At 36.8% G+C, this 19,154-nt stretch overlaps 1 protein-coding gene across 2 annotated transcripts in view; it reads right to left on the bottom strand.

Moving 5' to 3' along the window:
• The window catches only part of LOC145783239 (uncharacterized), a 19,419-nt gene extending 265 nt beyond the window's left edge, over positions 1-19,154 (bottom strand). The window contains exons 1-22 of one of the 2 annotated variants that reach the window (XM_082595051.1): positions 19,071-19,154; positions 18,691-18,766; positions 18,021-18,174; positions 16,544-16,794; positions 15,988-16,094; positions 13,511-13,596; positions 12,214-12,363; positions 11,264-11,914; positions 9,914-10,028; positions 9,550-9,632; positions 8,551-8,762; positions 7,227-7,311; positions 6,615-6,898; positions 5,659-5,810; positions 4,793-4,959; positions 4,418-4,516; positions 4,038-4,150; positions 3,462-3,623; positions 2,714-2,886; positions 2,348-2,429; positions 1,694-1,851; positions 552-672 (exon numbers count right to left, since the gene is read on the bottom strand). In XM_082595051.1, the coding sequence (XP_082451177.1) occupies positions 552-672; positions 1,694-1,851; positions 2,348-2,429; positions 2,714-2,886; positions 3,462-3,623; positions 4,038-4,150; positions 4,418-4,516; positions 4,793-4,959; positions 5,659-5,810; positions 6,615-6,898; positions 7,227-7,311; positions 8,551-8,762; positions 9,550-9,632; positions 9,914-10,028; positions 11,264-11,914; positions 12,214-12,363; positions 13,511-13,596; positions 15,988-16,094; positions 16,544-16,794; positions 18,021-18,174; positions 18,691-18,766; positions 19,071-19,116 (3,527 nt within the window). In that variant the 5' untranslated portion in view covers positions 19,117-19,154. Of the gene's footprint in view, positions 1-551; positions 673-1,693; positions 1,891-2,347; positions 2,430-2,713; positions 2,887-3,461; positions 3,624-4,037; positions 4,151-4,417; positions 4,517-4,792; positions 4,960-5,658; positions 5,811-6,614; positions 6,899-7,226; positions 7,312-8,550; positions 8,763-9,549; positions 9,633-9,913; positions 10,029-11,263; positions 11,915-12,213; positions 12,364-13,510; positions 13,597-15,987; positions 16,095-16,543; positions 16,795-18,020; positions 18,175-18,690; positions 18,767-19,070 lie in introns of those variants that run through there. The other variant, XM_082595052.1, reaches the window with a different exon arrangement.

The following is a 19,154-nucleotide window of genomic DNA, read 5'->3' as shown; positions in this document are numbered from 1 at the left end:
TGACACAGCAGTTTTAAGAGATGTCCAATTACGTGCCAAAGGAAAGTTGCCAAAATTGTGAAACTCGTCAAATTACTGGCTTCAGCACCAGAAACATAATTCTATCATGTGTATTTGTAAGTCAATCGCTTCCAAGTATATTTACATTCGTATTACAGTATGCTACTATTAAATTGCTTGATCATCGGACCACTCCCACCATTTAACTGCGTAATAAAAATATTTGTATTCTGCATGTTACTGACTTGAGATTTGCAGCATAACAGCAACTGTTGAAATTAAGTCCCGAGAGAAGGGGTCATGGAAAACCGTTTTCCCTGCGCAATTTGATACTATTTTTGTGGCTCCACGTATTTTGAAAACTACTTATTGTAAAGTGTTTTTTTTTGGAACTGGCAAGGGCCGGATCTTTATGACGTCAAATGAGCTAATACTTTGGGTGTCGAGTTTTCACCCAAAGCCGCACCAGACCCCAGGTTTTTAAAAATCGAACATATGAAACACCTTACTGTACTGCCACGTTTAGATTACTGTGTTTGTCAGATACTCACCTCGAATAAGTGTTGTCGAGTATTAGAGTATAAACACCTTCTTTCTTTGCTTCAATATCGCCTGTGAATGGCTTGATGTGAGAATCTATTCTTCGCAGTGGAACCAGTTCCTGCAACTCGTCTTCCTGTTAAAAGTGACATAAGTTAGGTGTATACTAGTCAACCCCCGCAGGCATACATAACATAGTTATATTTAGACTTACCATAATTTCTTGGGCATAATCCGGGACAAACTCAAAACTATGAATGAAATAACTGGACGGAAGACCGAAGGCCTGAGCTTGGCAAATTTTTATTCCATATTTATAAGCTTTAATATTGCATAATAAAGTAACTATTGTACTTAGATTGAATAAAAAATTTTATTACTTTATTTAAAGGAAAATACATGTTAATTTAAGCAACACTAAGTCACAAATCAGACATTTATAAGAAAAAAAGAAAGAACAAACACTGACAACAAAGAAATAACACTAACTCACAAATCAAACATTTATAGGGGGATGCATTCAGAAACCATTGGCTTCATCGTTTCATTCAAGTCAATAGAATAATGACGCAATAAACGTCACTCATTATTCCCTAACTAAAGGATTTCTCAAGCTATGCGCGATTTTTTACTCAACCTAATAAGCTAAAAAAGTTAAGATATTAAAATAAGCCTCGAGTTAAAGCAAAGTTATGCCTTTTGGGACAGAATTATTTCATAATTTTGCATCAGGTTAGAGTTAATTTTGAAAATTTCACCAAAGTAAAATTCTGGGACATTTTGCTAGCCGGGACAGACGTTTAAACCGGGACGTATGGTAGGTCTAGTTATATTGGAAAAATGCACTTGTAGAGCAGCTGCATTATCTTGGGCAGAGTGACGTAAGCTACATGAACACGTCATCATATTCAGCTTCCGTTGAGTGGTATTTCCCATGCAAAACGTACAAGTTGACGGGGTGGAGAATTCTGGAAAGAAATTTCGAGAAAACAAAAGCAACACGAGAAGATAAAAGACCGGCTTGATAAGCAACTGAAAGCAGGGGTGGGTCCGGCAAGTAGCTTTGGGGAGGTTATCCGCCACTGCCTGGAAGTGGAAATTGTCGAAGTGATTGTCAAGTTCAATGGTTACTTTAACTAGATAGATGCAATACTTGCCTCTGTTTGAGAGTAACATAGTTTGAAGTTAATGTCCCGGTCCGTGGAGATCTCCCAATGCAGCACAATGCCGGGGTGTTCTATGTGGATGGGAAGGTGAACTTCCCTTCGAGCTGGCACTGATATGTTGTCTTGACTTTTTACGTTTGGTGTCCTAAAATTGCGGCATGATCAAATCTGGCTAATACCAAACCTGTAATTGCGATCAAAGCTCAGTCGGTGGAAAAACCGAATTTGTAAACGAAGAAACGGTAAGATTAGCATGCGGCCTGAATTGTCATATTTTGCAGATTTTCACGACTCTCAGACTAAAATTGTCTAAAAATCACATTTTCTCACTTTTTCCTGAATGGTATTAATAATAGCTTAAGGATTGTCTATAAAAGACGTCCGCAGGGGGGGTTGAAAATTGAGGATTTTTCTATGACACAGAGCGGACATGGAGAATTCCATTTTTTGCAATTTTATGAGGACGTCTTTTATGGACAGTCCTTATGCTTCCTTCCATTGCCAGAAATAATCATTCAGAGAGGCTTTCCCCGTTCAAAGATGAAAATTTCCACAATTATTACAGTAAATGCAGTAGGCTACGTACAAAACTCACGGTTACAACTTGATGTCTGGGGTAACCAAATATACAGTTGATTTACCTGTCGTCAAAATCAGAAAAGATGTCATCATCTACGTGTTGTTCAACTGCGTGTGACTCTTCACCTTCTATTTCTTCGTATTCTGTAAAGTACAAAATGAAGCTTTTCAAATACCATACCCGAGCCACCAGAACGTCGTGTTTGACAGGAGGCATGGAAAATCTTATCAATAATAATCTGACAAACAAATACCTTTGTGAGATATTCTCATATGTGTATGGAAAATTATTTTAGCTAGTAACATGCTGCTAATTAAATAAATGAAGCAACTATCAATACGTCACACTTTCTGGTGCCTCATTGTTAAGACTATTCCACAAAAACAGCCATGTCTACGACATGCAAAACGATGGGTTGGTTTCAAACCTTTGGATGGTGTTTCTGTGGGCTCGAGAGAGATGCGTGACGTGTCATCAGCAGCCAGATCTGATTGGTCGAGCGAAAATGTCTCGAAGCAGGCGTTGCAGATGCGAATTTTTTTGTTTTTTCTCTCCTTCCAATTTCCGCAACAATTCTTGCAAAATATCTTTCCGCAAAGCCTGCCACAAAAGCACAAATGCGTCGTTCGTAACCTATAGGCGATACAACTGTGACTAGCAGCCAAGGGAATTAAGCATGCAAGCACTGAGTTGTAATCAGTCCTCATTACTGGGCAGTTAGAACATCGTCAATCAGAATTTAGTTCTGTAGATGCACTCCAACCACTTTGTTCAACAATTTAATTAATCGGACATCACTAAAGGAATTTTATTACAGGGAACAAGCTAAGTCGGATATAACATGCCTAACAAATGTTTGATATTTTTGAATTTTCCTGCATCGAGTACTGCTGCATTGCGAGCAGTCCCCTCGACGCTTCCAGCTGTGATTTGTAATTTATGATTCTGTGATTTGTATTATTTTCTATGTTGTGGCAACAGGTATAGAAATAAAAAAAATGATTGGCTACTATTTATTGTATTGTATGTTGACTGAAAAACATAAAATAAATAGACATCGTTTTATTCTCTCAAAATTGCAGGCTAATGTCGTTTTGTTCAAGCTCAAGCTGACATCGCGAGGCAGCGGTCAACAGGACAGGCGGGTTCAACTTGTTAATTCTTTCTGATCCTACCTGCAATGATGTCTTCGTAGAGTGATGCTAAATGGAGCATCGCATCCAGTACATTGAGTAGCGTCATCGTCATGCATCCAGTCCGGCTCCCCGGGATCTTCCGGATGTTCATTAAAGCGATCACGTAACTCTTCCTTCTCCTTCCACAAAGTGTCTTTGTCGCTGAAAAAGAAAAGTTTGTTTTTTCCCGTGTTCAACTTCTTTGTGCGCTTACGTTCCAGCAAGGTTACAGGCTCGGGCTGCTGCTTACATGCAAATTCAATAAGAGTTTTATTTTTGTATAGAAATTTGAAAATAGATAACTTGAGTCGTTTTTCTTCTGAGCATGCCTAACTTGTGTTGATACGGTAAAAAGGAATGATGATTCTATTCCTAACTGTTGGTTGTCTTCAGACCAGTCGAACTAAACTAGCTTGGGAATTTCTGTTTCCACAGTTTGGAGTTTTAACCATGTCCCAATCCAGCTACAGCGCGCCCTTGGTAAAAAGAATATAAAGTAGAAAAGAACCGAACAGATTTTAGATCTGAATTGGATACTTGCTGTATAAAAGTTACTATTAACGTGGTGATACTTACAGCAGAAGCTGTGTGACTTTATCCTTCAGACTTTCGATGTCACAGGTCTGCAGCTCTACCTTCCCTTCAAGTTCCAACCGGATGGCAGACTCTTCCATAACACGTAACTGCAGCTGAAACATGCAGTGGGGCATCATCATCATCATACTCCATCGTCGGTTTGTTCCCCACTAGTGGGGGTGGCCGAAGAATCATAAGGCATAAGAATGGCATAAGAATCATAAAAAGATTATCACACTCAGTCGACGAAGAGAGAAAATAAAACTTCCCCAATGGTGTTGTGACGTCACGAAGCTCATTCATTAAAATGTTTAATTGTTTATTGAAATTCAGAGGAAAATCATAAAACTCAAAATTTAGTGAGCGAATAAGACGCGCACCTCATCAGTGACCTTCCGGCTTTCCTCTAAGGACCGGACAAGGTTATTTTTCTCAAATTGGAGTTGATCAAGTTCGTCCGAGATCGATGCTTTGGCGTCCTGTGAGGTGAAATGTCAATTTAAGCCACTTGAGCTAATCTGCAGAGGTAAGAGTGCAGTTGATCCTTAAAGCTAAAGCAGATAATGTTAACAATTTCTTACGTTGGGACCAGAAACTGGACAGATAGCCTCAAAATAGTGAAGGCAATATTTTCTGCTTTACCTCCTTTCAATAAGGTAGAAATAGTTTTTCTGTTAAACATACTACAGAATTCACTTTTGTCTATGTAAATGAGAAATTACCAAGCACTGAAATGTTGCTACGAATGAAACTACCTGCAAAACTTTATGCTTGTCACTCAAATCTTTGATAGTCACCAAATGAATGTCATTGTAACTCTGTACTTCCGACAACTCTTCGCTCAACTCCTCTGTTTGTTTTTTATATGTTTCAACTTCTTCTGATAACGAGGTATGCTCCTTCTCTAGTGACGTCAGCTTACCTACAATTTGAAGCACATTATACAGTGGTGCTAAAACGACAGAGGAAGTAATAGTCAGAGTATCGCACTGCAAGGCAGTTTGAAGTAGAGTGACAATTCGGTAAGCACTTTCAGGCTCAGCAGAGCAGGTTTAAAAAAAAAATTAGGTCAGATGTGGGTCTGAATACCGGCGATGTTTATGTAGGGCATCTCATTGGAAAAAAATTAACAGTCGGGCTCGGAATAAATGTCTGAGCAAAGGGCTATCGTGAGCTTCTGAGTACAACGCCCAGTTTTTACAGTCAAACAGTGAACAAATTTACTATGCTCGGTACCTAACCTTTTTTGAACATGCAAACGGTTATAGATAATGTTTTCCAGTACAAATGGTTTTCTACTCTTAATCTACGCAGCGCTTGTCATCAAAATCCCCTGCTGTCTGAAGAACAACAGTACACCTTCTTTGAAACCAACGCACAGCTATGTCAGTTTAAAAGAATTTCGTTTGGCCTCAAGAATGCAGTGCCTTGTTGTCAGCGTGTAACAAATAGAATCATGTCAATGTATATGAATTTTTAACTCTTTAACAAGTTTTGACTTTAACATACGTAATTAAAATTGACCACAGAACAGTAGAAAAGGGGGGCTCTGTTTCAGTAGAAGCCAGGCACTCGCCATCACACAGCAAAGTGTATTATCTGATTAATAAAGAAAACCCACTTTTTGTCTCTTTGTACTTCAGCAAAATGTCGAAAAATTTGCTATGGAAAGAGTTCCACTTTCCAAGTCCGTCTGTGTCGTCCACAACTGAAACACCAGCTTCACTTCCTTGCAGAGTTACTTTTTCTAGATCTTCGCTGTCTTCAAGCAACCTTTATAAAACGTCTCATCAATGGTCTGATTTGTGCACAATGACGTAATATCGAAAAATTCTATTAAAATCTATTAACCACGCTACCGGTAGGCTACTGTCAACGGTAACAAACAAACCAAAGTACACCAATAAATTAACGTGTTAATCGATATTCGCAGCTTAACACTGTTAATATTTCGTAACAACAATACTTTAATAAATTTTTTTTACATCAAACGTTATGGCTTCGCGTAGAGAGATAAAACTACTGGAGTGCATATAAAGGGTAAACAGACATAACTCAGCAACAACACTACATTTAACATTATAAAAACAAAAAAAAAGAATAAGCTAACGTTTTCGGCTAGTCATACAGCCCTTTTCAAGCCTATTTTTTGTTTTTATAATGTTAAATATAGTGTTGTTGCTGAGTTATGTCTGTTTATGGTTTAAAAAAGTTACCTCTCTACCCAAATTGTACATATAAAGGGTGAAGTAACAACACCAGCTAGCGTTGCAGTTAACTTTACTAATTTTCATTATCAATCTCGTTCTAGGAAAAAAATATGCTGTGTTAGACAACGATGATTCAACCAATGTTTGAGCAACTGTCTAGCGGCAGCTAACGGTTAAAATAATTTTAAGAGGCCAGCACTTCAAATAAAAAGTTTCGAAAGAGAATTCTTGAAACTTTCAACTTCGGTGACGGAGTCTGCAGTCGCGGCTCAAAGTCTTTGTAAGTTGCAAAGCTCCCAGGATTAAGCTTAATAAAAGCCTTTCACAGTCTGAGGGTAACTTATTCAATATTCATACTATCAATTACCTGACATGTTCAAAAAATCCTTCGACTTGTCCAGACAAGAAATTCATTTGCTTTTCTCTGACGAGTTCAGTTTCATTTATCCTCATCATGTCGGCCTGGAGCTTTGAAACGGTGTCTTCCGTCAGGATCAGGGTTTCTTTGGTCTCTTCTAACTCTCTTGTGAAAGTTTTGATTATTCTATCCGCGTCAAGTAGTTCCCCGTTCAGTCGACAGCATTTCACTTTCTCTTGGCCCAACTTCTGGTCGAGGGTTTCATTCAGAGAGGTCTGGTGCTTCATTTCTGCCTGCGAGTAAACAATTTTACAAACAATTCTTTTATCGTTGAGAAGTGTTTGTTGCTAACATAGTGGCCGACCCTGATACTTCAGCATGGTCTCTTTGAAGGAAATGAAGAGAAGTATGAGTTCACCTGAGGCAATACAGCAACTTTTTGAAGACAGGAAAACGATAAGAAACATGCAAAACTATCAAGAATAACCTATCAAGGCTTTGTCAGTCCGAAGATAAAGATTCAAAACCAAACCAACTTTTAAACGGACATTTTGTTTTGCTAAAATTTACAATCATTATTGTTTTCTAGAAGAGGAAAACTTTCTGTGCGCAAAATATTACTTGTAACTCTTCGAGAAGAAATTCGTTTTCGCATATTTCATCTTCATAATGTCGCTTGGTGGCTTCGAGCTCTTCTTTCAAACCGCTGCAAAGTATAGAAATTATCAAGCTAAAGGTATGAAAAGGAAAGGCAGTGTAATGGACAGAAACCGAGAGAAAAAAACTTTCACTCACCAAAACTGCAGAGTCCTTTATCTCAAGTTTAGCTTTCCTTTCTCGTGTTTCTGTCCATTACCAATCGCAACTTCCTCTGGAGGTTTATTGAAGAAAAAACGCCAAAAAACTTCGTTTTTAGTTTATGAGAAAACACCTTAAAACTTTGCAGAAATATGCTCAATGTTTTTCAATTTTCACATAACTTGTTTTAAATCACGGTGATTCAAAGCCATCGAAACTATGGAACAATAAATACTTTCGCACAAAGATCGTCAACTCAAAAGGCAGAATATGAACAGTAAAACAAAACAAAAACACCTAATAATGAGAAGCACCAAACACAGCAGTGGCAGAAAGCAAGATCCCATTCAACAAACTAACTTATGTTAACGTCGGCATTGGTTGAGTCAACGTCTGCAGATGTTAAATCAATGTCAAAAAGGACTTCTTTGCTGGCTAAGGTTATAAGATCCCTCGCACATGCTCTTGTGTGGTTGGCGTAAAGTGTGTTTGAAGTTATTTCAACTTGTAACGTATTTGCTTTTCAAATCAAACTTAAGAGAGATTAATTGGCTGAATTACCCAGACAGTAAAGCAACCGTTTTTACATTGATTCAACGTGTGCAGACGTTAAATCAATGTAAAAGCGGTTGCTTTGCTGTCTAGGTATGAGCAAACGAAACTAAGCATAACCATCGCATTGATCATGATGCAAAGGAAACATAAATGTGTGGACGTTTTCGGCTATGCATCTAGCCTTTGTCAAACATCACTCAAAAACGCTTTCTTTTTGCATCGTCGTAAATACCATAGTGTTGCTTAAGTTCTTTTGCTTGCGGCTCAACAAAATACAGAAACAGCAATTCTCTTTTTCAAGTCTTCGCTCACTAACTGCTGGAAGAACTTTATGGCACATTGCTGAGTATGGCAGTGGAATATGTTACAACAATAGTATTAGAAAAACACACACCACTAGAGTAAATACTTTAAGATAAAAACTTAAATTAGATAAATAAAATCAAAAAGAAATACTGAGGTAAAAAGTCTAAATGCACAAATGTCATGAAAGGCGTGCAATGTTAGAAAAAGCACTCGCACAGTGAAAAATCACACAAAATCTTCAAATCGCAATGACAGAAAAACTTTCGCTAAGTATATTTAAGAGCACCTTTCTTTCTGATAAAGTTCGCTGCACCTATCTCGAGCAGCTTCCAGCTCAGATTCGGTTTGTTTCAAATCCTCTCGTGTTTTTTGAAGATCGGCAAGTACTTCCCGATAGCTACGCTCGTGGGAATCTTTGTCTTGATTCGTTGTGGAAATTTGATCTTCAAGCTCCGCAATTCGCACAGCAGCTTTTGTGCTCATTACCTCAAGTTGAACCTGTGATCAATGTAAGTTGATGTTTTCATCTGATTGTTTTATGGATCATTTCGCGTCTGACATAAATAAACTCAAGTAATTCGACACGTCAGGAGTAGGATGTGTGAGGCTATTTGTACCAAACATAGCAGAAGTTAGAAATAGCTGTTTAGAAAATGCCGAGCTTTAGCACCATCCACCAGATGTTTAGGTTTAACCATGTACAAGTTTACTTTCTTTTAGTAATTGTAATATCTACGTCTAATTGAACCATAGGCATACGAAACCGAGCAACGTGACCAAGTTTAACATATGCCTATGGTTCAACAAGACAAACTCTCTACAGAAGCTCTACGTCTAATTGTTGCAGATTTTGGTCGTAGGCCAGGAAGGCAATACGGCCGATCTTCTTGTCCACCTACAAGCAGGTTATAGGGAGTCGCCTCAAAACACAGTCACGTGCCCTCCGTGGGTGTTGAACCGACGACCTTTCAAGCAACACCCTTTTATCACTGGTCCGCGCAGCTGATGGAATTATATGAATACGCTGCATCGGAACTTGAACAAGACTATTCTTCTATGTATGTGGTAATGAAAACGTTTCCTTACTGGAATACATCTCTTGCTCGAACTGTATGGTATAAAATGAAATCGCTCATGTTAATACAGCACACAAACCACACAGTATAACCCCTCACTACTGGCCATGCGGTGAAGAAGATTCAATTGCACTTTGGGTATCACTTTAAGTAGGTTACCACTTTCGGTCTATCTTCAAAGTATATACGGTATACCAACTTCATCTTACTTTTAATTGAATGACTTCGTCATCCATTTCCTTGACGCGGCACTTGCTAGGTCCAGGTTCAATCGCCGTTTGGTTGTTCTCTTCTGTAAAATTATGTAAGAAAAATAGCGAATACATATTGCAAATTGCCATAGCTACTCATGCAACTCAGTGTTGAAATCAATGTGTGCTAGTTTTTGTCACGACCGAAGTGTTCAAGAAAGTTTTTTTTTTGGTGCAACTAAGAAGACGACACCCAACAATGATCGAGCTGGGATAGTCGCAAATTTCCAAGGAAAACAACAAAATAATGTGGCTAGCATTGCCACGAAGGCTGATTTCAACATGAACCAGGGTGAAAGTCAAAGCCGGCTGATTTGCTTACCTTGGAAAGTAACAGCACGGACGGTCAGGTGATCACTGGACTTGGCTGCAGTTTTATTCAGTGCCTCTTCAGCAATTTCGCACAGACACCTCGTGCTTTCTATGATTTCATTCAACTGGAATGTTTAGAAGTTTGTAAAATGAAAATAATGGAATCACATGTTACACATAAACACACTCCAACACGGACAGTAAAACTCAGTTACAGATTGCGTCTCACGCACATAACACGAACAACATGTAAATGTTAAAAAAACGCCAATAATGGGTCGCGACCCATGCGTTGGTTCCCTATGGCATAGAGAACCTAAAGTACTGAACAGTTGGCCTTTGTCTGCAGTCAATAACGTACATCCCGTTCAGGATTTTCTATGCTGAAAAACTAAAAAAAAAATAATTGAAGGGATGTAGAATGCACGTTTTGAAACGTTGCTGATTCGTGTATTAAAACGAGAATTAAGGTTTACTGGATCTCTCCCCAACCACGGGAAACCCTCGCGACTTCATCCTGACCGTTTATCCGGATCAAATGTCAGGTGTATATTAATATGCCTTGTTCACAGTTCATGGAATGAAACAGGAACAGTTTATGCAATCCAGTCTGATCAGTGATCACTGCTAAATTAAGTATTATTTGTGTTTTGACGTCACCTGTTTCTACGGTACAAAAATGTGCTGTTGGCGGCTTAAAATACTTAATTTTCTAAAAAAAAAATTGTTGATTTATCACGTTAAAACATTACTTGCAAACAAAAGCTTCTTTGATTGGGCGCCATTTTTACAATATCACATGATAAATATAAAAAAACACTACATATACCCGCTTATAAAAACAAATACAGCACCATCGACGTGGTCTAAAAATCTAAAAATTAAAAATGTGAAAATGTGTGTACTTTTAACATGTTTTGAACCGAAAATATGAAATATCTCAAAAACCAAAGCTAATTCAAAAAACAATGTATTTTTCTGACTCAACAACATTAAGGGTTGGATGCCACCATCAGCAGATAGTTTAAAAACGACCGATTTAGAAAACCGTTAAATCGAAAATCGGTTTGTACACAGTTATCGATGGAATAGTAATCGGCATTCTAATCCACGAAATACGGTTGGGAATGGTGCATGTAAAAAAAAATTCTCGGAATAAGCTTCTTAATCGGTTGATTTGTTTAATTTGTGAATGATTCACTGTTGGAGTACACATCCCTAAACCATAGAAACTTTCTTGGCACAAAAAATGTTAACCAGTGAAGAAATATGGGTTGATAAGTGCTATAAACCAGTGAAATGTTCAGTACAATAGTGAACGTATGTAAGAATCGCAGTAGAACGATTATAGCGACCTTACCTCACTAGTTTCTTTGCCATCGAGTTGCAAAGCATCTTTCACGCGACAGAGAAATGTCTCATGTTGTAGTTTTATGGCGCACACCTCTGTTTTCAATTCTTCAATCTTTGCTTGTTGCATTTCAACTTTGTCCTCCGAGTCTGGAAGGGTATCCGTCTTAAACAAATGCTCCTTCATTTTCGATTGAAAAAGAGCGCACTGCGCCTGAGAATCGGCAAGCTGTTCAGCTAAGACAAGATTTTTCTTGGTCAGTTCGTCTAATTTGTAGCACATTTTATGTGCGAAGCTGTTAGAATGAGATGAAGAGGCAGAAGCTAAGGTGTGAACGATCGCAGGAACGTCTAATTTGTCGTCCAACTCATGAGCGGAGCTGTAGGAATGAGATGAAGAAGCGGGAGCCAAGGAGTAAATGTTCCCAGGAGTGTCTGACTTGTCGTCCATTTCATGAGCGGAACTGTTGGAATGAGATGAAAAGGCGTAAATGGTCGCAGGAGCCGCAACAGAACCATCAGACTTTGACTGATCAGCCAAAGTTTTCTTTTCTTGTTCCAGTTGTTCGATTTTAGAAGAAAGAGTCTCGTTCTTTTCTTCGGAAGAGCGAAATTTCTCCAATAATATATCGTACTTTTCGCTCCACCGCTGTTCGAGAGCCTGTTGCAAATTATAAAATCAGTCTGTGTGACTATCAAATTAGTGTTAGAGTTTATCATACAAAGTCCTACCAAGGCCTACTCAAATACACAGTAGTATTCTCGTATGCCACGGTCCTACATACCCCGTCTTGCAGCTATGAATTTCTAAAATGAGATACAAAACTTGTCCGAAAATAACATCCACATGGACTACATTGCAGCGGGGAATAGGGAAAGTGAAAGTATTTTTTTTCGCTCTTGTAACTCAACATAGAAAGCGCATTGAACAAAAAACACTTTCAATGACTCATAAAGTACCTGAGAATCTGAAGACAACTGGTCGATGGTATCGTGTAGGAGACGATTTTTCGATTCAAGGTCAGCTATTTTCTGAAACAAAGCATCATCTTCCTCGTGGGTTGGCTGTATCATGGCCTCTGTCTTTGCTTCATGGCTTGAAATAACGTCCTATCATAATAGAATATTGAGAAGTGAACGGTGTCAAAAAGTCACAGGCAAATAGTAATCAGTAAATACTGTATAACTGAACAGTCAAAGGGTTACCGAACCTGAGCCCACTGCAGACAAATCATGTTCCGACAGGGGTATCCAAGCAGAGGAAACTCGCGAACTTTAAATCAGCCTTTCCCTCGCATGATTGACAAGACGTTTAAAACTGTGCATCAGAGTTATTTAACTTTTAACAAGACCTATATGTTAATGGGACATTTTGAAATGCAAGCAAACAATAGACAATACCGTACTTGATATATATACTTTACCAACGTTTTGGGCAACATGACAAAGCGCATGCTCAAAACAAATGATGCACAAAAAACGTATTGAATTATTTTCTTTGCATTGTTTATACAAGATTTGAAAAGCAAGGCTTAATTATTATTTTGTGAGTGAATTCACACTAAAATTATGTCACATTTGCGTCGCGGTTTTCTTCACACCAATGTACCAGCGTTCATGGTTAGGTTTAAACAGCTCGGACCTTGATTTAATTTCGTTTTTAATAATATGCTCGATTAATCCAATTGTTCGGCTTACACGCAATGTCCGGAGCTTATTACACAGTTGGTATATTGTACGTTATTTTACGAAGCAGTGATTTCAATTTAATGTTTGTGTGACTAACCTTTTCATCCGACATTGGTTGTACATTTTTAAAATATTATATCTTGTAATGTATGTTGCTAGCTTTGAAACTACTCACTCACGGGGCGAGAAAATATCAGTGAAGCATAAAAACGGATTCATTATAATTTTATGCTTTTAAATTGTGTTTCAGTGGATGAGCACTGCAGCCAGCACTAGAAAACTAAACCATCAATTCCACTAAAAAAGTTAACAGCGAGGATCACCAATATCCAGGGGTGTAGCTGATACAGAGGCATATCACTTCGTCCGTAAAATAAAAATGAAAACTAAGTGCCATTATGCAGTACATCGCTTCAACAATACAGAAATATAAACAAATTCATTTTCCAGGCAAGCAAGTTGCCAGTTAGATGCTTTCAGAAAATTTAGCTTTCAGGTTTCAAATGCATTTTCGTGTTCAACCCTAAAATGTTGACCCGTTTATTATTGAAGATTGAGCTGTGGTTACCTGTTGTGTTTTCGTTTTGTTATCTGCTTGAGCCAACTCAAACATAAGGTCCTCCAGTCTGCGATCAACATGTGAAGCAGTGTTGACTGCAAAGGAATAAACGAATCAAAGTAACACTGGGGAGCCACAAAACGAAATGTTATGGTTGAAAGAAAACTCTATTTTAAAGTAATGGCCATTCTTATTTCTTATTGTATGAAGTCTGCTGCACTTTGTGCGATCTTCAGTCAAAATGCAATACTAAGATAAAAAAAAAACAGCTAATAAGCTAAAAGCAATACTAACCTAAAAGCAATAGCTAAACACTGTACATAAAATTTGTTACGTTGCAACGCAAAAGTTGGCAATAGAAGAATTGATTTACAATCAAAAGCCTTGTAGTTTGACATTGTGTCAGTTAGGCCTGTACATGAGTAAAATTATATTGTTGAGTCATTTCATTATAATTAGGACGATTTTTTGTTACTAAAGTTACTTTTTTTTAGTTGTACCAATTAACAAAAGAAATGTAGAGCCAAAATTTCATGGCCATGGGGTTAATATTTAAGAAGTTATAAAGTTACTAAAAGTTACTTTTTGTGTTTTTAGGTTACTTTTCATTCGTTAGGTCACTTTATTTTGCATACTTTTTTGCCTAATTTCCTTGTTTATGTTTCTTTCATTGCTACTGTAGAGATGAATTTACATTCTATGAAGACCTAATGCCAAGACTTGTAATGTATCTTCTACTATGGTACGGATATTAGGTTTGCACGAGCCCATGCTTGTTCGTATCGCGTGTATTCCCGAAACTCGTAAAGTAATTTTTTCGATGAAACAAATTGTGTTAACTATATTTAACCACTTGTTTTCCCTGCAACAGCTAAAGTGTTTGATTGACAGAAACTTCCTGCCAGAGAATGTAAAACATTACATATGTGTAATTGTGTAATTTGAATGTGCAACTATAATTTGAGCACAAATTGAAGCTATATAATTTAAATGTTTTTTTGTGTTGAATTGCTGCTTTTTTACGCTTTCTTGTTTTCGTTGAATAAAGTTACTTTTTGGTTACTTTTTGCAAAAATAAAGTCACTTTTTTGAATTTTTTAGGTTACAAAAAAATCGCCCTAATTATAATACAAACAAAATTTTCAAATTTTGGCACCACCTAATTTTTCTATTGGCTTAAAACATGCTTCTCACTTTTCTGAGAAGAATGGTGCAAATTTGATGAAAATCAGACAAGTGGTTCTCGAGTTATAAGTGAAATAACCATTGACCACTAGATGGCTTTATAGATAAGGAGCAATGAAAAAACGGCAATATCTGAAGAACCGCTCAACATATTTGGATAATTTTTAGCTCTATCCCCATGTTTTCTGGGGTGGTTTATCTGTTTATGAACACTAAAACAAGTTTTGGCTACTACTTTTTGAGATAACTTACTAAATTGACCTCTTGTCGTTATGCACCAATAAAACCATGACGCGTAACTTTAAAAAAACTTTTTTTTAATTAGGTAGAGGAAAGATTGATGAAAAGTTTGGCACAAACAGTGTAGTGCTAAAGTCTCAACTTTTTGCCCAAATCACATTTAATTGAAGTAAAATGGAAACTTTTTGATGTTTTTTATATTTCCTGAAAAGGTTCAATACTCCTTTGTGATGTGATAGTTATTATTTGTGATGTCATATTCAATTCATACTGGTAGGTTTTTGGGTGATTGTTGTTATTATCACTTTGTGCAGGTGTTATAGACGATTTGTGCAGAAAGTTGAGACTTTAGCACTTTTCTGTTTTTGCCAAACTTTTTATCAATCTTTCCTTTACCTAATTAAAAAAAAAAATTTTTTTTAAAGTTTGTAACCAAAGTTGTAACTAAAGTAAGTAACCAATAAAACCATGATGTGTAACGACAAGAGGTCAATTTCTTTTTATCTCAAAAAGTAATAGCCAAAACTTGTTTTAGTGTTCATTAACAGATAGACCACCTCAGAAAACATGGGGGTAGAGCTAAAATTATCCAAATATGTTGAGCGGTTCTTCAGATATTGCCGTTTTTCCATTGCTCCTTAACTATGAAGCTACCTAGTGGTCATGGGTTATTTCACTTATAACTCGAGAACCACTTATCTGATTTTCATCAAATTTGCACCATTCTTTTCAGAAATTAGGTGGTGCCAATCAATGTTCCTATTATAATGAAATGACCCTGAAAGCGATAAAAGAACTGAATTACAATTTAGAATTGAAAAACTTAAGGTCTTCAACAATATTTAACATGGAGTGCTAAATGACATCAGAGAGATAAAAAAAATATTACACGTGTGTCGTGTACACTATCTGCTTCGAGGATGAAGTTTAACACAATATGTGAAACGTTAGCACAGCAGCAGGAACATATAACTTTTTGTACATAAAGAAAGTGGTATTAATGGCAAATTAATCGCAGAAAGAGTACCCAATAACAACTAAAGCATTCAGAAATCCCTTACCACTACTGTGAGCATGAACGGAGTCCATCGGTAAAGTAGTGGACCCACTGGACGTGCTTTCGGCATTACTTTGAATTTCCCACTTGTCCGTAGCTTGGCTTGTTTTACTGCAAAACGACCGCAATTCGGAAATAATACCTATTGCACAAATACGCCACAAAAGATTGCTTAATTTCAGCGCATCATCGGTCAGCAATGTAAGGTATATATACAATACATGCATTCTTAGTAAATTAATACTGTACAAGCAAGCTAACCAAGCAGTATCAGGGCATTTATCTAGTAACATAATAAAAATGCGAACGTTTTCGGTTATACATCAACCCGTGTAGCATCAACGCAAGATTGCGCAATCAATACTCTTGCATTTCATATTTTAGTGTGCAGTACACTCTCTGTCAATCAGCTTTCAACTGCTTGACAAGTGCTAGATTTATTTCTTTGTTTCTCTTTTGTGACATAATAAACGCAGTGGTGTTAGCTTGGTTTTGATTTAACAAATTAACCTCTCTGCCAAAATTGTAAAACTACAGTATATGTAATGTATACAACAAACCTAGCAAACGTTGGCCAACCAGAGTCCAGGTCATAACCTTTGGTATTGAGATCAAAGTTGATACCATGAAGATCGTATAAAGCCGTCACCAATGCGGATGAATACAGTGGATTTGCCAAGATTGATCTGGGATTGATGTGTTGACTGGTGGTTGCCTTGTTCATGACACAGTTTTGCAAGCTATCCGCTAATGTGTGGTGAACCAAACTGTAACGCACGAACAGCCTTCCTTTTCCAGCAGTAGAGTGAACCTGCAAAGTCGGCAGCAGTGGCCGAGTGGTTAGCGCGTTGGACTTGCAGTCGAGAGCCTGCATGTTCGACTCCAGCCACCCGCACTTGCTGTTGTTTCTCTGGGCAAGAAACTTTACGATAATTGCCTCTACCCAGTGATCGATTTCGAGTAATGGGTAGTACCAAATTTAAGTCATAAGTAGAGTAAACCGGAAACAGACATTGCAGTCGGCTGCAACGTGCGTCAGGTGTACGTCGGAAGGCGTACACCGATGCATAGCGCTCAAGTCTGCTTTCCCGCAAATGCTAGATAAAAATTAAAAAAAACAAATAGATAGAGTTTTAAAACTGCCATCATTTGTTACTAAAACTACTGCTGAAAACTGAAAGTTTGTTTTTTATAGCTAGACGACACTAAGGAATGATGGCATGGTGGAAAGCTTTAAAGAAAAATATTAAAGGATAATGCATTTTAGTCCAACTTATTCCACAGCATCAACAAATCAAAAAGTAAACACATTTTATAGATACCGTACTATTAGTTGTAGAAAAATAGTACTGCTATTTTGCATTCATCAAATGCTGGCATTTGCACAATAATCTGACAATCTAAAGATACATAAACGAGTAACTACATAGCCTTATATGTATAATACAGTATGTGTCATATTAATATTGAATAAATCCTTTCTGCATGGATGTCAGCTGCAATCACATGCATTAGGCTATTATTTATATATATAGGACTAAAACTAAACCTGTATCACTTTCTTTTAAGCTATGTACATTGTACATACACATATGTATATTCAGCTTAAAAAAATAATTTTGCTGTAGTTTTCTTTTGTCAAAGAAAGTAAATTTTTTCAGACAATCGTTTGTTGATCTACCGAGAAGTTTACATGCAAATAATTAAATGGTTAGAATCATTCCAGGAACTAGCCACAATGCAAAAATGAACAATTGCAATCAATTTTGAAATCATTTACTGATAAAAATCATTGCACAATAAATAAAGTGTTAGTTATTACTGTTTCAATAAATAAAGTTTCAAATCAACCGTAGTTTTGTTTTGTTACAGCAGTGCAAATAAGTGGTGGCCTGAGAACTTAAAAACAGGTAAAATATCAAATTCTACTGATGTCAATGTGATTAACACTGCGCAGTGCGCACTGCGCATGGCCACTTTAAATAAAAAAAAATTAAACAATCATCTTTAAAATTCAACACATAAAGATGTTTTCACCTCTTTGTTTCCTCGGACATAACGGATTCCATCACTCAAACCCTTGTTTACTTTTAGACAAGCATGAATCCAGTTCCAGTAACTACGTGGAACACCAAGTATCGACTGCTCTCTTAGACTAGACGTGAACAGAAACTCCAATTTCGCACACAGTCTGCATAACATGAACAAAAGGTTAAAAACTCTTTACAATAAAATTGCTGCTGAGCACTAAATAAATCCGGTCTTGATGTCTGATCCAGTTTTGTTCATTGGTAAACTGAACAGCAGCATATTTCCTATAAATAATAGATAACTGCAGTCAGTGCTGATATGTATATTTCACATCAGATCAAATGATACTAATTACAGTTCAAGTTTCTATTCAGATTTTCCTCATAACTTCATTAGCCTTCATCAAAAGTCTATTATGTATAATTGTAAATATATCTATTATTTCATATAAACCTAATCTGTAATAAAAAAAGTGTTGCTTGTTTATTATGACGTTCACTTTAATACAGATTACAATCATGTGTTGAAATAGTATAAACTTGCTATATACGGTAATAGAAACATTAAATTACTGCATCTGAAGTGTTCTGAGATAAAGCTTAGTGGAAAAAGGTTACGTTACCGAATATAATCAAAACATAGCAACTCTTCACAAATTCTATTTAAAAATGAACACCTGTGCAAGTCTGGGTTGTCATCAGTGATTGGTTCGTTGGTTACTTTAAACTGCTCACACAGTTGAATCACAGCATCTAAAATATAGTTACAACTTTGATAACACATTGATATATATTATAAAATAAATTGTTCTTTTTACTTTATTACATTTGTGTAATGTGTAAGGTTGAAACTATCAATATACGGTACAGCATATCAGAAGTAGGCCATTCAAACAAAACAAAAATAATTTAAGTACGATAAACAATTTGTGTTTGCAGGTTATTGACTTTATAGGCTATTGAAATTGCAAACAAATGATACGAAGTAAATAGAAAACTCCTTATGAACTTCATTATATCCTAGAGCTAGACTATGTTAATAAAAAAACGTTTTAACCTTGAATGTCGTGAATGACTTTTGGTAAATTGTCAGGAGCAGTCATAACATTTAATCATCATAAGCTTAGATAACACAAGATCT

Source organism: Aplidium turbinatum, chromosome 14 (assembly GCF_918807975.1).
Source record: "Aplidium turbinatum chromosome 14, kaAplTurb1.1, whole genome shotgun sequence".
Classification (NCBI taxonomy): Eukaryota; Metazoa; Chordata; class Ascidiacea; order Aplousobranchia; family Polyclinidae; genus Aplidium; species Aplidium turbinatum.
This window is presented reverse-complemented; position numbering and strand designations above follow the sequence as displayed.